General features: G+C 40.0%; 1 protein-coding gene across 4 annotated transcripts in view; it reads left to right on the forward strand.

Moving 5' to 3' along the window:
• Window positions 1-20436, forward strand: part of BMPER (BMP binding endothelial regulator) — a 248380-nt gene that overhangs the window by 159679 nt on the left and 68265 nt on the right. For all 4 annotated transcript variants that reach the window (XM_053898436.1, XM_053898433.1, XM_053898435.1 and 1 more), the window contains one exon: window positions 15945-16281. In XM_053898436.1, coding sequence (XP_053754411.1) covers window positions 15945-16281 — 337 coding nt within the window. The remainder of the gene's footprint in view (window positions 1-15944; window positions 16282-20436) is intronic.

Consider the following 20436-nt stretch of genomic DNA (forward strand, 5'->3'; position numbering starts at 1 on the left):
CGGAGAAAAGACTCACTAGCTGCACTATGTAGTTCCCTTTGATGTGAAGTTTTTATTTATGAGTACTATCATTCTTTCTTCTGATCACAATCCCTTCTTACTACTCTCCGCCCCCAGCCTCCTCGCCCCTGCTCCGCTCCTCTGCTCTGCCTTTCCACATCTGTCCTGAGAACACATATCTCTTCTCCTTTTATTTTTTACCTTCTCATCCTGTGAGCTCACAGCTCTGCCTCCACAGTACCCCTCCTGGAGTTGCTCTCTCATTCACGTTTCTGATTTCTTAGGACCCTCACACACGACTTCTTGACAAGATGCTAATAGGGTAGATCTCAGCTCCTAATTTTTTTGGAGACCACATTCTTCCAAAGTACTGCATTTGAATTTTATTAACAGTTGCTACCATTGATTCTCCTAATTGTGTTGGTTGGGAGTTGGATGGAGAAATGAACAGCTGATTCCAACCCCTATCTGTTGACTGAATTCTGGCACCCCCATTAACCCAGCTGCACAGATTTGGGGCCTTAAGGTTATTTCTCATCGTTTTGGCCTTTGTCCCCCACGTTGCTAATAAGTCATCAAATCTGCTTGATTGTCTCTTTGTGTTGTTTTTCTAATAAATAATTCCCTTCCCATTTCCATAGCGGCCAGAGCTTTAACCTATTGACTGCAACTAACCTCTGTCTTTTCTCCTTCAGCCCTTTCTGTAGGGCCCTGCCCTTCACAAGAACTCCGGCTTCCTTCACTGTCTCTCGCAGTTTCCCAAAGTTTGTTTTATAACACTAGTGCTGAGGAAGAGTAATGAATAATATTTCAAAACAAGCTTCTGTGATTAAATACATGATGAAAATGCTGGGTCAAGTAAACTTAAATATGTCTCTTTGCTGCAGAATTGGCAGGGTCCTTTATATGCCAATGTGCAGGGTAAACTTTCAGGAGGGTGATAGAGTATGGAGTACCTCCTGAACTAATTTGAGCCGCCGAGATTTTTTTTTATTTCTACTTATTTTGGCAGAGTCACAGGCAGGATTGATGTTTCATAGGAAACACATTAAGGAATGTTGGTTCTTTGGAATACATTTAAACTTTTCATGCTGGCAATAAATCTCAGGCCAATTTATTTAGACGTTTTGGGTGTCTCACATCTCCCGAAGTAACTCCCCACTCTGGTCAGATTGGTGTCCTGCTCTTCTTCTGCAAGCTGCCCCGTGACTTGATTAACATTCTTCTTTTGGCCTAGAAGGCTTACTCTGTTGTAGCCCCAGATCTACACTTTATATGTCTTTTATAGATGGACTCAACTCACGTTGTCTTTTCAACAACAAACATGTATGTTTTACATGTATGCTTATATGTCTTTTATAGATGGACTCAACTCACGTTGTCTTTTCAACAACAAAACATGTATGTTTTACATGTATGCTGCAGTCTTATCCAGCCCTATTTTCACTAGCAGTGGATATGGACTTGCTGGATTTGCATACTATTTATAATAATAAAACTAATAGTAACTACTCTTTGAGCATCTATTACATTCTCAGCGCTTTTCCAATACTGTCTTTATCTTTATAACCAACCTGCAAGGTAATTGTTTTTAGAACCACGTTATAGGTGAACAAACTTGAGGTGATACTAGGTAGTCTGTGCATGATTTTGTAGTCTTTAAGTGGCAAGACTAGGATGCAAACCCAGGACTGTCTTCAATGCAACATATTTCATGTTTGCAAAGCTCTAAAGTGAGATTAACTTAGCGATGTGAAGCCCACCTCTTTCAGCTCAGGTGCACAGCCCTCAAGTGATAAATAATAATTTCTAGTTTATAGACAGCAGACATATTAAGGTCAGAGCTTGGATGGCAAGAGAGACAAAACTGAATCTTCTCTAACAAGTTTGGTGAGTTTCCAGTATTCTGGAAGGCCCTCTGGAGGAAATGGATAAAAAGCTGGTACAGACCCTGAGTTTAGGAATGTGTAATGTAGTTGGGGAGATGAAATATAAACATATCAAATAAGAGAACCATATAATATCATTTATAATTAACTTCTAGATAGTGTTCTTAAGCTAAAGGTGATGGATTCCTTGATCACTCTTGGGACAGAGAGTCCATGAACCTCTACATTTGAGTGGATATGTTTCTGTGCATTTGGGAGGAAGAATGTCTCACACATTTCTTCAGATCCCCAAAGAGCTTTGTAATCCCAGCTAGTTAACGACCACTGAGCAGGATGCTGTGTACAGGATATAAGTGGAGGCATCAAGTGGTAATGAGGAAGGCACTGGCCTCAGAGCTGCAGAGCTGGGTTGGACTCTGTCTTTACTGCTTTTGGCGGAGTGACCACGGGCAACATGGCAATGTCTCTGAATGCATTGCTAAGAAATTAGGGTAATAATATACAGCGTGCAGAGAAGTAGTGAGGATTAAAGGGCATAGCCAAAATGTGGAAAGCGTCTGGCATGGTTCCTGGCATAAACTAGTCACTTTAGACTACTCACCTCAGCTATCACCAAATGTATTAGTCTCCTATTGCTGCTATAACAAATTACCACAGACTTTGTGGCTTGAGACAACACATATTGTTCTGAAGATCAGAATCTGAAGTGGTTCTGAATGGGCAGAATCGAGGTATCAGCAGGGCTGTGTTTCTTCTGGAAGCTCTGGTGGAGAACCTGTTTGTTTGTTTGTTTGTTTGTTTGTTTGTTTGTTTTCATCTTTTTTAACACCTAGAGGCTTTTAACACCTTTTTGGCTCGAGACCCTATTCTGTCTTCAAAACCAGCGATGGCAAGCTGAGTCCACCTTGTGCTATGTCACTGTGACGCTCATTTTTCTGCCTTTCTCTTTCACTTCTGAGGATGCTTGTGATGATGTTCATCCTGCCTGGATTATCCAGGATAATCTCTCCATCTCAAGGTCAGCTGATTAACAGCCTTAATTTCATCTGCAGCCTTAATTCCTTTTTTTTGAGAGCATTAATGAATGATCCAATTAGTTAACTGGTTAAGAAAAATCCTGTTGATAACCTGCTGTATGTTAGTCATTACCCATCTATTTTAGTAAGTTCAGTGTGGGCAGTTTAGCTTTTTCTACTAGCATGTATTCTTTAATTAATTAACCCATTCATTCAACAAATATTTATGGATAGCTAACTTGTATTATAGCAGGCATTGCTGTGAGTAATGCAAGATGAATCCATGTAATACGTATGTATATACCTCCAACTTACGAGGAAGTGTGCCAGGCACTGAGAACAGAACTTACATATAAGGAGTTTAAAACCTGATTTGGGAGTTAAGGGTACGTTCTAACTATAAGTTATGGAAGAAATTGATTTATCATAAGTCTGCAGTGGATTTGGTGGTGACATTTTTAACCCTCAAACTGAAAAACATAATGCATCTGTAGGATGGAGCATTTGAAGTTAAGGCTGTCCCAGATAATCTGAACCATTGGTCAGTTTTGCTTGGGGGACTTAGAGGGATGCTGCGTCATTGGGGAAGGCACTGTGCGGAGTTGGCATTTGAACCAGGAAGTGAAGGATCCATGTACTGTGAACTGCCAAGTGTGGGACAGGCATAGGCTACTGCAGGGGGGAAGGTGAGAGGAAGCACTGGGCTCCGTTGGGGAGGCCCTAGAAAGTCAGCCATGGCTTTGGGGTTAGGTGTATTTCAGATTAGATCTTGAAGGTATGGACTGCTTTCTTTGATTTTCTGTTTGAGACTGGTGAGTGTATGGAAAATATGTGAAAAGAACTTTACATTCTTAACGGTATCCCTACTCAACTTAATATATGTGTGTGTGTGTATATATATATATATACACACTGTATATTCCTATATATATATACACTATATATGCCTCTATATATGTATACATATATATACACATATATATATGTATATATAGTGTATATATAGGTATATATAATATATACTATATATATGTACACTATATATACTATATACACTATATATACGTATATACATATATATACATACATATCTACATATATATATGTAGATATGTATGTATATATATGTACATACATATCTACATATATATAATATATATATGTAGATATGTATGTATATATATGTATATGTATGTATACGTATATATACATGTATATACATATATGTATATATACGTATATATACATATATACATATATGTATATATACGTATATATACATGTATATACATATATATAGTGTATATATATGTATATATAGTGTGTGTGTATATATATATATATATATATATATTAGTTTCAGGTGCCTATTCAACTTTTGAAAATCAGTTTTTCTTATATAGATTTGTAAGTCTGTCTGGTGAATTATAGATTTGTAGAAAGAAACCTACTACCGGCTTTCTGCTCACCCTCGCCCCCATTCACACAGTAAAGTTAGATTAAATTTTTAGTTAAGAAGACAAAGATGCAAAATTTTCTAGGAATCCAGGTGCCGCTTGTTGGAGCATCTGTTGGCCCCTGGAGTGCGCAGGGCAACAGCTGTCAGGGACACCTGTGCGTGAGGCCAGAGCCTCCTGCATGCAGAAGTTCAGTTTCTGCTGGGGCACTCACAGCCTTTTTATGTCAGAGGCTTACGTCATGTTCAGGAGGAGCGTAGACCAACAGCATCAGGGCTTGTGTTAAGGGCAGTGTTTCTAATCCCACCCTTTCCCGGTTCTTTACCCAAATTTGGCACATCATCACGAAGCTTACCCACCTGGGGTTCCCTGCATGACCCAAGGACCCAGAGTCCCACAGGGCCTGATTCCCTGCAATTTGTGTTGAGAAACGTTTAAAACCGTTTTTTATTTGATAGACTTTCTTGTGGTTAGGACACTTCTGGAAATGTGCTGATCTGTGTGGTGCTGTGGTGCCATGAGTAGGGGAAACCCTCCTCTTTGCAGGAGAAAAGGACTGAGGATGAGAGTCATTTTCTATGTTTTCAAAGTGATTTTAATGACTGGGGAAATCTTACGACATGGTAAGTGACGAGGAAATAAAATTTCATGTACAGGATAATCTTAACTGTGTTAAAATACACATACACACTGCACACACACACATACACACACACAATTGTAAACGGTGGTTATTTCTTGGTCGCAGAACCATGAATGATACTTTTTTTCTTCCTTTCTCTTTTGTTTTTGTTTGGTTGTGTTTTGGGGAGAGGGGTTTAGAGTCTGTTTGATTTCTCTTACTTTCTTTATAACATTCTGTATAATTTTCCCTTAATTTTATTTGACTGATGTTTTGAGAATAATCACTGCTCTCAGAAGGAAGGCATTTCATTAGAATAAATATACCAGTGGCTGAAATACCTATACCTGATGAGGTTAAGAGAAAAATATTGGAATTATGTTTTTAGAAACAGCCTGACTCTCTTAATTCTCGTTGCAATCTTATTAAAGCATGGAACATCAAAGCAATGTGTTTTAATCCAGTGTTTTTAATTTTGTAAGGCAAATATTCTTATTCCAAAAGTATACCTAGTCATTGTAAATAATGAAATGTAATGTAAATAATAATGTAAATACACATAAACAAGAAAGAGGAAAATACATGTCACATATAATTCTATTACTTAAGAGAAGAAAAACCCACTCTTAATATTTGGGTTTATATACTTCTAATGTTTTTTTATGCTTAGACATTGTGTACATATGAGGAAAACAAACCAAACCAAAAATGACATTTGATGATTTTATTTAAAGGACTTAGAAAAAAACATACCACTACTTGTAAATTGGAATTTTTCTCTCCATCCTCTTAGACACATTCAAACAAGGTTAGTTATAGAATGGTCCATTTATCTAGCTCTAACCATCACTCCAAGCTTTCCAGAATAGTGTGACCAGACATCTGGACTTTTTGGACTGCAGCTCATTTCACTGGGTCTGCTGGAAAAAAAATGGTATGAGCTTACAATGTTCATTTGTGTCCCTTAAGTGTTTGTCTAGCTTTTGTCCTTTCCAGCTAGGTGGCTTGTGTGTCCCTGGAGATTCGCACTTTAAGCCATCCTCCAGTGCACATGCTCATTGCTCCTGCAGGATCTGGCATGGGGACCTTGAGGTGCCAGGAAAAAGGGCCCAAGTTTCAAAATTATTTTAGCTCATGATACAAATGTCCCCAAATGCAACACATAATTCTCAAGCATCTTCCTCGTCATGAAATTTTGTTGGCCTCTTCTATCTTGCTGTTACACAGAAAAATCATTCTGATCTCCAAACCCCTCTCTTCCACAAGTTAGGGCCTCTTGAAAAATATCTTTCCTGACAGCCTTGTTCACACATGATTTCCCTTGCCTGGTCCCCCTGGATGTCCCTCATTGCTTTCTGCCCAGCTATGAGTAAGCTCAGCCTTCCCTGGGGCCACCATAGGCTATATATTTTCTGTTGCTTCTTTGAGGATTTGCTCAGTCATTTAACTGGTCTTATGTACAAGCGCTCACATTTTGACTTTAAAAACAAAATTATAACAACAAAAACAAAAAACAGAAAAGCAAAAGGAAGAAAGGAAGGAAAAGCATCACTCATGGTTCTGCCACCCAGAAATAACCACAGTTTACAGTCTCTGTGTGTGTGTGTGTATTTATTTTAACACAGTTAAGATGATCCTGTAGACAGAAATTTGTTTCCTATTTTTCACTTAACATGTCATAAGTATTTCCTTAATCGTGAACATGATTCATAAACTTTTTCAATGACTAGATAATAGTTCATGTTATGGATTTACTACCAAGGGCTTAGCTGTTTGTTTAATGTTAGGAGACAATCTAAATATCCATTTTGTAGCGCTATGTCAATTCTTCATATCGCCTTGCTATTGATGCGGCTATCAAGGGCTTAGCTGTTTGTTTAATGTTAGGAGACAATCTAAATATCCATTTTCTTACAATGTATCCGGGATCAATAGGCATGTAGAACAGCACTAGGGGAGGTAGTGATTCCTTGGTTAATGCTAGCTCTTACTGGTTTTATTAATAATAATTTGGTTGCAGTTGTCAGAAAACCAGCAGAAGCCCTGGATTGTCCATGGTGCAAGGAGAGGATTGCCAATTGCAGGCTCTGGGCAGGTGGTGTAGGCATTTCCTCATCCTGCTCCAGCTGAGAGAGGATTTCTTCTGGAATATTTCAGCTCCTCCATTAGTGCCTTGGCCTCTCCAGGCTGAGATCCATCTGTTTCAAGCTCGAAAGCTCAAAAGCCTTGATTGGTTCTGGGTGATTTCTTGGGTGTGTTAAAAACTCTGAAAAAGCCCTTCTCTTGAATTTGGTGCATCTGGTGGTCATGTGACAAGTCTTTTTGTGGCACACGATAGTATTACCCAGAACTATAATTTTCCTGATGCCACTGGTGGCAACGTGTCCCAAGAACTGCCTTGCCCCTGTCAATGAAAAAACCCAGCATTTTCATGCAGGGAGAGATTCCATTTGTTAGAATGTGAGGGAAATGTGTGATGGGACAATTTTGAAAGCAATCGTGTGGAGAGAGGACTGGAACATGCATTATGGATTGGTTAGATAGGTGGGAACACTAGTTGGGGGTGGATATAGGATTAGGAAAGTGGGGGGTGGAGTTGGAGTCACAAGGAAAAAACCGATTAAGGACAAGAAAGGAACAGAAATGGAGGGCAAATTAAAATTTTGTCACTGAGCTCTCAAAGCTTCTCTCCCCATCCTGGTCTTCCACCCTCTTCCCCAAGTAGTGCCTTTATATATTCCTTGAAGTATTTGTTCATTGGAACTATCCTACACACAAAAATCTGTATCTTTTGAGCCTCTATGAGTTATTGACAAGGAAAGCTAACTTAGAACAGGCAGTTAATTTACCAATTGCAATACATGTGATTATATGGAGTCCATGTAATTGACATATGTAATGATATAATGTATCATAATACAAAACAACATTACTCTCCAAACACTTTAGAAATTAAAAGCACATGGTTGACTTGGATCCCATTGGTCCTATCAGATCAGTTGGCACTCTCCCTCTGTATTGACTTTTAATTATTCTCTTACATATTCAGAGCAATTGCTTTTAGGATAGTTTCATATTCTGACCTATGCTGGTGTTAACTGGAAATGATCTTTTGATTATAGTTCTTTCATCATGTTGGCTGCTTTACCTAAATGAATTCCTCATTTCTGGTTGTTCATGCCTCCCTGAAAACAGATAAAAAATCTTACGTGGAGAACAAATCAATGCCAAATATTGTTTAAGAAAAAGAACGATGTTTATTTTCTAAAACTTTTTGAGATGCTCAAGTGTAAAACTTTACCTGGTTTCACAAATATTTGAATGAATGGTATTTTGAAGTGATGAATGCATTGGAATTTCCTAAATCTACTAAATGATGGGTTTTACAATTTATTTTTCCCCAATTTTAGATTTTGATACACGATCAAAATATCGAACCTTATATTTGTAAAAACACAGGGACTATTAATTTTATTAGTACTTTGTTTCCTAGTGTATTTAAACATGTATCTATTTGGCAATTCTATTTATTGGTCCTTAGTAAATACATGGGTGTTGAATATAATACCTCTAAAAATGAAATACAATACCTCTAGAATGAAGACCCATGAAGACATTTAGAATACGATGTTTCCACATGTTTTTGAATCAGTTAAATGGAAATAATACTATTACTTTGCTCTATTGTCATTTATGTTGCTGCCATTATTATTTATTTATTTATTTATTTATTTATTTAGGTTTTGTTTATATGTGTTATGCAGTGAGGCCAGTTCTGTGCACAAAATTATCTTAGTTTTATTTCTCCATAGCTTATGTTAAGACCATAGTAGTATATCAAGGCTCCAAAACAGAGATGGTTAAAAATTTGGAAGTGTTATAATAACTTTCACGTATAAAAGTACCTGAAATATTGCATGCCCTGTGAGGTTTGGCACAGACTTGAAAACAACCAGTTCTTTTTTTTTTTTTAAGTTGATTTCCACTAGTGCATCTCTGCTAAGACCCTCCCTTGCCTGGCAGGTGCTCCAGGTTTATTGCAGGGACCCCTGATTTCTCTTTGAATCCTTTGAATCCTTTATGACCTGCTTTTGTCTCTCACTCATCCGCAGAGCCTGGCGTTTGCACGGTATTCGGAGATCCCACTACAACACTTTTGACGGACGACATTTAACTTTCAGGGACGTGTCAGTACGTTTTGACAAAAGACTGCTCCTCGCCTCCCTTTCAGGTGCTGGTGAAGAACGACGCGCGCAGGACCGCTCCTTCTCCTGGACAAGTCTGTGGACCTGGTGCTGGGTTCCAGCACGTCAGCCTCCAGCAGCACTTGACCGTGCGCTGGAACGGCTCGCGCATCGCTGCTGCAGGCGCGCAGTTCCACATCGACCTGGATGGCTACCTCTTGAAAGTGACGACCAAGCAGGTGGGCTTCTGGGTCCCTCTGGCTGTCGCCTCTGCCTCCGAACCGCACAGCAACGCCGCCTCAGTGTTTCTGCAGCAGGCGTTGCCTCATCCTGCTCACAGGGCTTCCGCTGACCTGGAAGATACCACAAAATAGCTGGAGAAATCTGCAAACCGCGGAGCCTTGCAGTCCGGCACCAGTCACACCACCCTTGTAATCTGCTGACATCTCGTTCCGAAAATAGCACTTGTGCGCTCCAAATAACTTCTTCTCATGTTTTGTTGCAGTTTTAGGACATTGATGTCAGCTTGGAACTGTCAGTGTTTCTCCAGCTCAGCCAATAATGTGCAGTTTCACATCTGTGAGGAAGAGTTTCTTGTTAGCATCTGTCCAAGGGGGGGGGGGGGTGGGGAATCTCAAAAGGAAACCACAAATGTGTGTGTGTGCAGATGGGAGTGTGGCTGGCTGTGTGACCAGCAGTGCTGTCCATTCTGGACCGTGGGGAAGGTACTTGCTGGGTTGATGTCTAGACCATGAGCTCCACTGGAAGATGCTTAGGTTGCTCTGAAAGCACTGTCCCCCAGGCTTGGGTACACGGAGGTGCTGCCACTACTCTTTCTCAGATCATGTACTTGAGACCCACTGGGCCCTCTATTCACTCCACTGTTAGACACATCCCCCAAGGCCAAACTGTTCATCGTTCGTAGCAGGTTACTCAGGGGCTTGGTGAAGGCTCAAATTCTTGCCTGCGGGATGGCATAGCTAACGAGGCTTAGAAGCAGAACGCAGTCCTTCATGCCAAAATGAATTCAGCTCATTTACACATTCAATTATATCATGGTTCCTTCCATGCTACCTTTGGTTAATGCATATTTTTGGATATTGAACTTCATGTTCTCCTGGTGTATGCTCTTTCGGTCAGCAGGATACTTGAGGAAATCAGTATGTTTCTTGCTTTTTGTGTTTGTGAGAATTTAACAGTGTCAAAGCGTCAATTATGTTCCAGTTCCTTTAGATAATATGGATCCAAAAGGGAAATATTTGATAGAGCAGGCACTTCTGAAGCACTACAGAGTCTGTTCTCTGCTGTCCTTCAGAACCTTGTTAATTGTTTCACTTCAAGCCAAAATACATTTGACAAATTGATCTGAGTTTATGGAATGCCAGCTTAGCTAAACAAAGGCAGCAAGCCAAGGAGAAGCTTAGGGAGCTTTTATTTAGGGAGCATAACATGGTTGCAGTGAGAAAAATTTAAATATAATGTATTGGAACATTCTATAAAGGGAGGATTCCCAACTTCACTTTGAATGTAGCAGGTGTGAAGAGATCTATTTATTCAATTTTAGAGGGCTTAGTCCTCCTCAGAAAATTCAGACACCTGTTGTTTTATTCAAATGCCATGTCACTCTGTAGACATAGGCCTCAGCTCATTCTTTTAACGAAGGCTACAGTTTGTGGCTCCCTGTAAATTGTGCACAAGATAGCTCATTATTATACAGCACTAATTAGAAGCACCTTGCTTATCTGTTTGCATGCCAGCTGAACACAATGGATTCTACTGATATGGAAATTATTGGTCAACCACAGCCCAATTTTCAAAGGGATCCTGGATACTGGAAGATTGCTAACAGTCTAGGAGGTTCGATACTGTTCCCCTCATAGCTGGCAATACCGTATGGAATAAGTGTACTCTTGTAAGGATTCCACATTGTAAAAATTAGTGAAAGGATGAGGCTGCTAGGAAAATAATAATAGATCATAAACACCATAATTAGATTAGTGACTTTAACTCTTCTTGGCCTTGAACTCAGTTTTACAATTTCCTTTCTTCTTTCCATCTCTATTACCATGATGCAAGTAAGTCATGTGATGCCCTTAATACCCAGCTGAACAATTACCCGTAGCATAAACTTTCTGCTTCCTAGGGAAGAACTGTATTCCTCTGGGCACTAACCGTGCTTTGAGATTATCCTATGAGTGGAACACTTCCATTTCCAGATACTAGTCTTCTCCCAAGACCAATCTCAGTCTGTACTACGCCTTAGGGATATATTTTTTTTTTAATCACCTATTGATTGTCTACTTAAAATATCACAGTATATCCTTGGAGTGTTCTTCTCCCATAGATTATTTTTGTAATTTTGTAAGCCTCATATGATCAAAGAGAACTTTTTTCAAAATAACAGTTTATATCAAGCCTACAGCTCGGAGGCTGGGAAGTGGGGAGAAGTGACTCTTGGCCCCTGTGTTTTATGAACTCCGCACTTCATGACGGAATCATTTGGCAGAGGAGCACAGGTGGCCGTGTGGCTTGGTGGGATTAGGTTGTAGCTGCCTTACCTAATAACAACCGGGGTGGTACAGAGGGCACGGGGCTGGTTTAGTAGCTTGAGAAAGCACTGCCCACCCCCATCACACTCCTACCCCAACTCTTGGCACTTAGTGAATAATTTAAAAATATTTCCTTTCTGCCATCTGTTCACTTCATCAACTCTACCTGAGAGAGTTACGTCAGCTCCACCCGAAGACATTAACACGTGGGAGTGTGGTTTTTTATTTTATTTTTGGTAGAGTTCTACACTTTATGAACCTGGAGACTATATATATATATATTTTTTTCTTTTTTTTCCTTTGGTATAAAATCTGAACAGAAAAACCATCCATATTTAAGCATTACTATGGTATGTCTATAGATTTTGTACCTCCTCTGTCTTTAAGTTGGGCAACAGCAAAAGCAATAATGACCAAAAAAAAAAAAAAAAAAAAAGAAGAACCAAAAAAAAAACCCAAACAAAAACAAAACAACAACAAAGCAAAACAAAAACAGCAAGAAAATAAAAGAACAATGACTTCTCCCCCTCAAAAAACAAAACATAACAGAACAAAACAAAAAAACACAACCCCAAAACCAGTGGTGTGGAGACTGTTCATACATTTGAAGGGTGAAAAACAAGTTGGTAAAACATTCACTGGTGAGAAGGGATAATTGGAAGGCGCTTTATGCAGTGGAAGGAATGTGGCTGCTGCTTACACCTCCAGATGGGACATGTGCTTTGGCTTTGGCCTTCTGACTCTGCCAGTTATTTCTACTCAGTTTCCCGTGCAGAGGAATTGGGAAACTCATCCCAGCTGTAGAAAGAACTAACCCCGGCCTCTCAAACACTTCCACAATGTTTTCATCTCGTAAGATGCCTATTTAAAATGTCTTTTGAAAGAGCAATTTCTTCATTTATAACTTATTCATTTTTTTTGCCTGTCACTATTGTAATTTACTTTGCATGGATTTTACTCACGTAGAGGGTAATAATAATCATGCAAACACATATGTATATGATATAGCAATAGACAAAGCCATCTGTAGTTGGGTAAGTCATCCCTTAGCATTGGTCCGTGAAAATCCTCTTAATATAATAATAACAAAGGAAAGAGGAGGAAGAGAGAGTGAATTACAAATTATTCTCTTACTTTTGGGACCATGTTTTATGACTGAGAGGTCAAGAGTTTTGAGAAGAGTTTGCTAAAAACGGTGGGTCTGCATCTTCCCAGACATGCAACGGACAGGCAATCCATTGCATGAAAAGAACATAATGACTGGCTTGTCCACTGTGAGTTGATTTCACACGAACTCAGTTGCCCAAACTCTCAAATTTGTTATATCATTGTCAGTAATGATGTTGGAACTCCTTTGGATATAAATTCTCAACCATTGTGGCATTTGGAAGAATAGTATTTGCCTACTGTCTAGGAAAGAGATTTGCAGTTTGGAAAATTTTGCAACATGGAAAGTCTTTGGAATTATGCTCTAAAAGTTAGAATGCTGTATGGAATTGATTTTCTTCCCTCATTTCTCTTGCTGGGCAGCTGCCTGGCTACAGGCTTGTGAGGTCATGTTTCTTCTATACCTTAGAGAGTTTATTACAAATCATATTATAGTTTGCTTGTCTTTTTTTCAAAATTGTTATTTCAGTGTCTTAACTAGCATGAAATTCACAATTTCTCTGGCTTTGCAGATTCAACTCAAAATGTATCAATTTACAGGGTAATTCATTCATTTAGTGAGTGCACACTAGGTGCCAGATAATGTATTCGATGATGGGGTATGAAAAAATATAAATCACTTTATAGGAGAATTATAGTTGTCGGAGATGACACCATTGTGTCACAGAGATCCACAGAGGAGGGCAGTCCAGTGTGTGGATAATCTCACAGTGTGTCCTTTCTCTGATCATCTTGCCCCATCACTCTATTCTCTTCATCAAATTACTCCTGAGAGAGATTTTTTCCTTTCCAGGCTTTTATTTAAATTCCAGTTAGTTAACATACAATGTAATGTTAGTTTCATATGTAGAAGTTAGGGATTCATCACTTACATACAACACCTGGTGCTCTTAACAAGTGCCCTTCTTAACACCCATCACCCATTTAACCCATCCCACTACCCACCTCCCCTCTGGTAACCATCAGTTTGTTCTCTATAGTTAAGAGTCTGTTTCTTGGTTTGCCTCTCTCTAAGAGAGACTTTCTTATGACCTTCTTTCTTGCTTCTTTATCCAACTCTATTTAATTTTCTGAATTCAACTTCTTCTCCATACCAAGAGGTCTTCTCTACCATTTGCCTTGTACTAAGAACACTTCTATTCCTTTCATGTACCATACAGTGATTTCCATATGGGCCTGTTTATTTCTTGAGAAACCTAGTTTTACAGCACAGATTTATTCTGTCAATAACTCCTTAACGTGGATTTGTAACTCTTTCTTGTGGCAGTTGTGTGGCCTACTCACAGGAATGCTATTTGGCCAGCCTTCTCTCCTCTTGGATCATGTTCTGACTTAGGGAATATTGGCTTTAGAATCTTACTTCTGGGCATTTCTTACTAATCTGACATCACTCTGATTTTGTCTTATGCCAATTTTATATCCAGACGACATCCATTCCCTCCTCCTCTGACCTTCTCTTTCCCATCACTGCCTTATCCCCCAACTTCTGAGCATCTGTTGGACATTTGTCCACCAACCTAGTCTTGCAAGGTCTTCTAAGAGGAAAGTCATGTTGCTTTTTCCAGAGGCTCAGTAAAAGTCCAAATGAAAGACTAGATTTTGTTAGAAACCCAAGAGGGTAAGACTTAAAAATACATACATGGGAAGACTTTTTCTGTTAAAAAAAAAACAAACAAAAACTTTTTCTTTGGGTTGTCACTCTTAGGAGACAGTGACAGTGAATAAGGAGAAGTCCTAGGGCAGAAATGAATATCAGCTTTTTGTAGATGTTCTCCTGGTGTTCATGTCACAGAACTGGTACCTACTTTGTCTATTTGCTGGGAAACTCAGGCACTGCCAGGGTAATATCAGGAAAAGAGTAAGAAAAGCTTCCAATGCACACCTGAAACATAAAGAAAAACTCTGACCAGAAAGAAGAGTTTGTCATTTGCACTGGAATGAACCTCAAAAGGCTTTTCATAAAAGTCCTCAACTTTATCTAATGCACAGTGTCTTCACACACAATATCAGGAGGTACATGAGAACATTTCTTCTTGACCTTTTAGTCAGACTGATCTGTGCTGTGTGACCACATAACCTGGCTGTCCTACATGTGATATAGAAATTCTATTCAATGGGGTCATTTCATCGGCTGATGGATCTTGGAAGTCTTGGGCTAGCGTATCTGAAAAAACATGAATATTTACAGACAGAGCCTCCAATATTTTAGATGGTCAGTTCAGCAAACTAAGAGAAGCCTATATTTTCTGCCTTCCGGAGTGAAGATTATTACCTTGGTGAACAAGATTGTACTGTCCTGCTGATTCTATCTAGCACACGAGAAACTTTCCCCCATGGCCTGGTAGCCTCCAGTGCCTTCTCAAATGTTGAAGTTTATGATCAGCTTGGGGCTATGAAGGTTGGAAGGGTTCTACAACAACTCAACCCTAGGAAACATTGATTAAACAGCCATCCTTGTTTCAGGGATGTCTGTAAAACAAAGAGGAGGCAAACATTTGTGTTTATATAAGTGTTCTCCTTTGAATAGGATCTATTCAGAAGCTATATATTTATTACCTTGATACTTCCACTATAACAAATAACTTGGAAATTTTCATTTGACATTTGGTATAATTGCATGGAGGATTTTTGGATAAAACGAAGATTATGTTAAAAACTATCATCTTTGTTATCTTTACATTTCTACATTTCACTTATCATTGGATAAATGAAAGCACAAGTTGGACCAACACAATTACTATAGGAAAGGGCAAAACTATAAATCTTAGAGGACCACGGTCAATGAATAGTCCTCTGCAAGGCAAGCCAGGGTACATAAGGTATCAGGTTAGGACAAACTTTATACAGTTTAAAACTTCTGAACCCCAAAAAGTAAGTGACTCATGTAATGTCATACAACATTTAGTGTGGTGAGATTAAACAGTAACAGGAATTTGGATAGACACTTAGTGTTCCTTGTTAGAGGTTAGTCATATGTACTGTGTCCTTACATATATGCACTTGGGAATAATTGGTGGATTCAGAAGTGGTTGATCCTCTTTTCCTCTCCTTTTACTCCAGGTTTGGAAATATCCTGGGATGGAGACAGTTTTGTCGAAGTCATGGCTGCCCCTCATCTCAAGGGCAAACTCTGTGGTCTTTGTGGCAACTACAATGGACATAAGCGTGATGATTTAATTGGTGGAGACGGAAACTTCAAGTTTGATGTGGATGACTTTGCTGAGTCCTGGAGGGTAGAATCCAATGAGTTCTGCAACAGACCTCGAAAAAAACCAGTGCCTGAACTGTGTCAAGGGACAGTGAAGGTAAAGCTCCGAGCTCATCGAGAATGCCAGAAACTCAAATCCTGGGAGTTTCAGACCTGCCACTCAACTGTGGACTATGCCACTTTCTACCGGTAAGTACAGTGTTTTGGGGGATGGTTTGGGTTACAGACCAAGGATTGACCTGATCTTGAAACAGAGTATATCAAACCTTCTGGCATACAAAACAAGGGACCCCAAGTCACAGGATAAACACTTTTTCTTTCTTGTGTTGAGACTGATCTTATTTTGAGTACCACATTGTGTCCCAAATAAAGAAATTGTAGGGAGTATTTCAGAGCTGTCTCCTATAGATCATTCTGTTTTTGTGTCTGCAGGCTCACTGGAAGGCTGGTGATTTTTCTAGGTGTTAGCTTGACTCTAAGACTGAGGAGTGCTTCCCAAATTCTGTCTAAACTACAGTGGTTTAGGATAGAGATGGGAATCTCAAACAACTCTGGGTGACTTGGGTGTTTGAGTGAGCTTGGTCATTTGAGGCCCGAGGAACAGTTCAGGTCTGCCTCCTGGTCTAGTCCCAAACATCTGCAGGTGGAAAACAAGGCAGTGAAATGAGGATTCCTTAGATCTTGGCCAACTATCAGACTTCACAACCAAATTTAGGGGAGAGCAGAAAGAAGGCTTGAAGATGGAAGAAGAGAGGTCTCTCATTGAGAATATGGATTCTATAACCTTTTCTTCCATGCTGCGAGGCTGAATTTGTGAGTTGATGAGTCTGGCCTGGTTGTACTTCCATTTATTACACAATTCCATGGGTTCAAGAGCTATGACTGTCTATAACTTTAACCACCATGGGTGTGGGAGGAAACATGAGAAGACACAGCCCAAAAGGCCTTGTTTAAGTGATTTGCCTGTGCCTCTTAAAATGAGAAAACTCCTGTGGTCTGAAGCCACAGAAAAGTTATTTTTACTCTTTAATTGCCACCAGTTTATTTCCCCTAGTTCTCGTTAAATGTGATCTTTTTTTATTTGATCTTTGGACATAAAAGATAAAGTTCTACAAAGACAGCTCAAAGTGGAGTGGAAAAAGGACTGTCCCTGTCATCACACACCCCTAAACATGGCTGTGTCTGCCAAACCATTTGGGTCCAACTCCTACGTTTAGCTCTTTCAAGCCATTTTCCTGTTATAATTTGAATCCCTGGGTTCCCTTCTTCCTCTTTCCTGTACCACCCCCTAGACTGACCCCACCCTTGTCTATTGAAATTGAAAGATCATTTTTTAAAGAAGGTTTATTTATTTGTTTATTTTGGGGTGGGAAGTAGAGAGCGATAGAGAGAACGTGTGTGAGCAGAGGAGGGCAGAGAAAATCCCAAGTGGGTTCCTCACTTGACAGTAGATGTTCCCAACTCAGGGCTTGATCCCACAAACTGTCATGACTGGAGCCAAAATCAAGAGTCAGACACTTAACCAACTGAGCCACTCAGGTGCCCCTGCATGGCTTTTTAAATTGAAAAATCTTAATGTAAGACTTCGGAGTGAGTTGAAGAGCTGGGCAGAGAAACCAGGCTTTGTTTGGAATCTAAATACTCATCACTTGAAAGTCTGAGGGGAAGCAGTAGGGCATACCAATTAAGAACTTTGTGGTCTTCTGGGGCTAAAAATACAGCCCAGCTTTACAACCTTGAGCAATGATTTAAGCTCTCTAAACCTTAGTTTGCTTATCTGTGAAGTGGGGATAATAAAAGAACCTACCTGAAAGAGTTGTAATTCAGATTTAATGTGATTATAACGTAAATGCATGTGCCCAAATGCTATGTAATTGATGGCTCCCGTAATTTCTTCTATTAATTAAATTAAATGATGAGCAACCATAATGACTCTTTGGGAAGCTCCCCTGCCTCGGTTGCAGATTTTGATTAGACCCTTCTCTGTATAACAAAGAAAGGAAAGGCTGTACTTCTCCCAGGTCCCCAATAGTCTACACCTTTGATTTTTATCCCATTTCAAAGGAGTGTGTTGAAAACAAAAATTGAAGAGCAGGGCTGCAGAGATTAGTCCCTTTTTGCAAATTTCTATTTCTTTTCCCTTTGGTGATTTATTTCATATTATGATCCCTGGACTGCAAACAGAAATATGATTAACACCTTGGCAGAAGTCATGAGAAATGGCATAGTCATGAACAGAGAGAACCAAAATTGTTAGGTGGCCAGGCAAATGTTTGCCTTCTGCCCTTGGAAGTTGCTGCAGCCACCACAGCACTATAGTGGGGGTTGCTTATTTGTGGAAGGGGCTTGATGTGTAGAGTTGGGGAGTTTATGAGAATGCTCCCGGGATCTTTGTGTACTGAGGTTTGGAGCACCAGATGTGATGGGAGATGAGCTCACGTTCTGCCATGCATGGTGTAGTGGCAGGGCACCCCTCTGCGGCCAGCCACTCTTTCCTGGAAGAGGCAGGGGAACTCAGTAGAGTGGAGCTGGACAACCTGCCTGTCACGCATCCTGCTGATGATCTCGTGCCCCAACCACGAGGTGCGCCTTCCTGCATTTTCAAGTGAGGGTGAGGGTGGCCAATGTTGGATAGATTTCGGGTTTCTTCCTTTCTTTCAAGGATACATGTGACAGGAAAAAGAAGATAAACAAGGTCAACATAGAAAGGTAATTGTGTTCCATGGGATCTCCGATGAGGACCAAACCTCAGAGAGGCTTTAGGGAGCAATGGACAGAGAATGTGCTGAGTGATGCCGAGTTGGACCTAATCTCAACTCTGCGGTGTTCTAGCTGTGTGACCCTGGTGGCTAGCTGAGTTTCAGATTCTTTACCTATAGAATAGGTAGGACAGTAATGGCCTGGTGGGGCTTCTCCTCCAAGGACCAAGGTCAATGGGCAGTGCCATGTTGTACATGGTAGACAGCCAGTACTGGCACCGTGTGTTATTGTCCTGTGTCCCTTTCTTTCCCTAGAGAATCTTGTCCTCAGTTTAGCTACTTATCTCTCTGATTGCTGATATCTTCTCCTGCTTACATCATGGAGAACTAATTGGATAGCTTCTCACTGATAAATCCCTGGAACAATTAAAAGTCAACTCTTTCTCATTGGTGACACTAAATGAGATAGTATAAGAGAAGACTCCATTGCAATCTTTTTTAAAAAAAATTTTTTTAAGTTTAATTAATTTATTTTGAGAGAGACAGAGACAGCAAAAGTGGGGGAGAGGCAGAGAGAGAGAGGGAGACAGCCAAGCAGGCTCATGCTGTCAGCACGGAGCTGGACATGGGCCTTGAACTCGTGAAACCATGAGATCATGACCTGTGCTGAAACCAAGAGTTGGACGCTTAACAGAATGAGCCACCCAGGTGCCCCTGAAATCCTTTTTATAAACGTGTTTTTGGGGGAGTCTGGGTGGCTCAATTAAGCATCCCACTTTAGCTCAGGTCATAATCTCGCTGCTCGCAGTTTCGAGCCCCACATCAGGCCTGTGCTGACAGCTCAGAGCCTGCAGCCTGCTTCTGATTCTGTGTCTCCCTCTCTCTCTGTTCCACCCTGGCTCGCAATCTCTCTCTCTCTCTCTCTCTCTCTCTCTCTCTCTCTCAAAAATAAATAAACATTAAAAATAAATTTAAAAGGGGCGCCTGGGTGGCTCAGTCGGTTAAGCGTCTGACTTCAGCTCAGGTCACGATCTCGCCGTCCGTGAGTTCGAGCCCCGCGTCAGGCTCTGGGCTGATGGCTCAGAGTCTGGAGCCTGTTTCAGATTCTGTGTCTCCCTCTCTCTGCCCCTCCCCTGTTCATGCTCTGTCTCTCTCTGTCTCAAAAATAAATAAACGTTAAAAAAAAATTAAAAATAAATAAATAAATTAATTAAAAAAATAAAAATGCATTTTTGTCTTTTAAGAGTAATATAGGTTCATTGTATGACATTTAAATAATATTAAAATGAATAAGGAAGAAAATGGCAATCATATGATATCTCACCCATGTAAATTTTTGCTTATATATTTTATGTCATTGGTGGAATTTCTAAAATGAACCTGAAAACACAGTCATGACTGTGGTTGTGACCTTAGTTTTGAATCATTACAGGACTAAAGAGATTTGCCTTGATATCATGAAAAGTCATATACATAAATTGTATATAAATTTGACTCCTTGTATTTCCCCCTCACCCTCCAAAGAAATATGAGTGTTTCCCTCAAGGACAAAGAATAAGGTCACATAGCATACAAATGCAGCCTTCCAAGCACCACTGTGTTTGTGACAATGGAGAAGAAAGGGAACAAAGTAGACATTTCTCTG

This window comes from Panthera pardus, unplaced genomic scaffold (assembly GCF_024362965.1).
Source record: "Panthera pardus isolate Hobbes unplaced genomic scaffold, ASM2436296v1 HiC_scaffold_8, whole genome shotgun sequence".
In the NCBI taxonomy this organism is placed as follows: domain Eukaryota; kingdom Metazoa; phylum Chordata; class Mammalia; order Carnivora; family Felidae; genus Panthera; species Panthera pardus.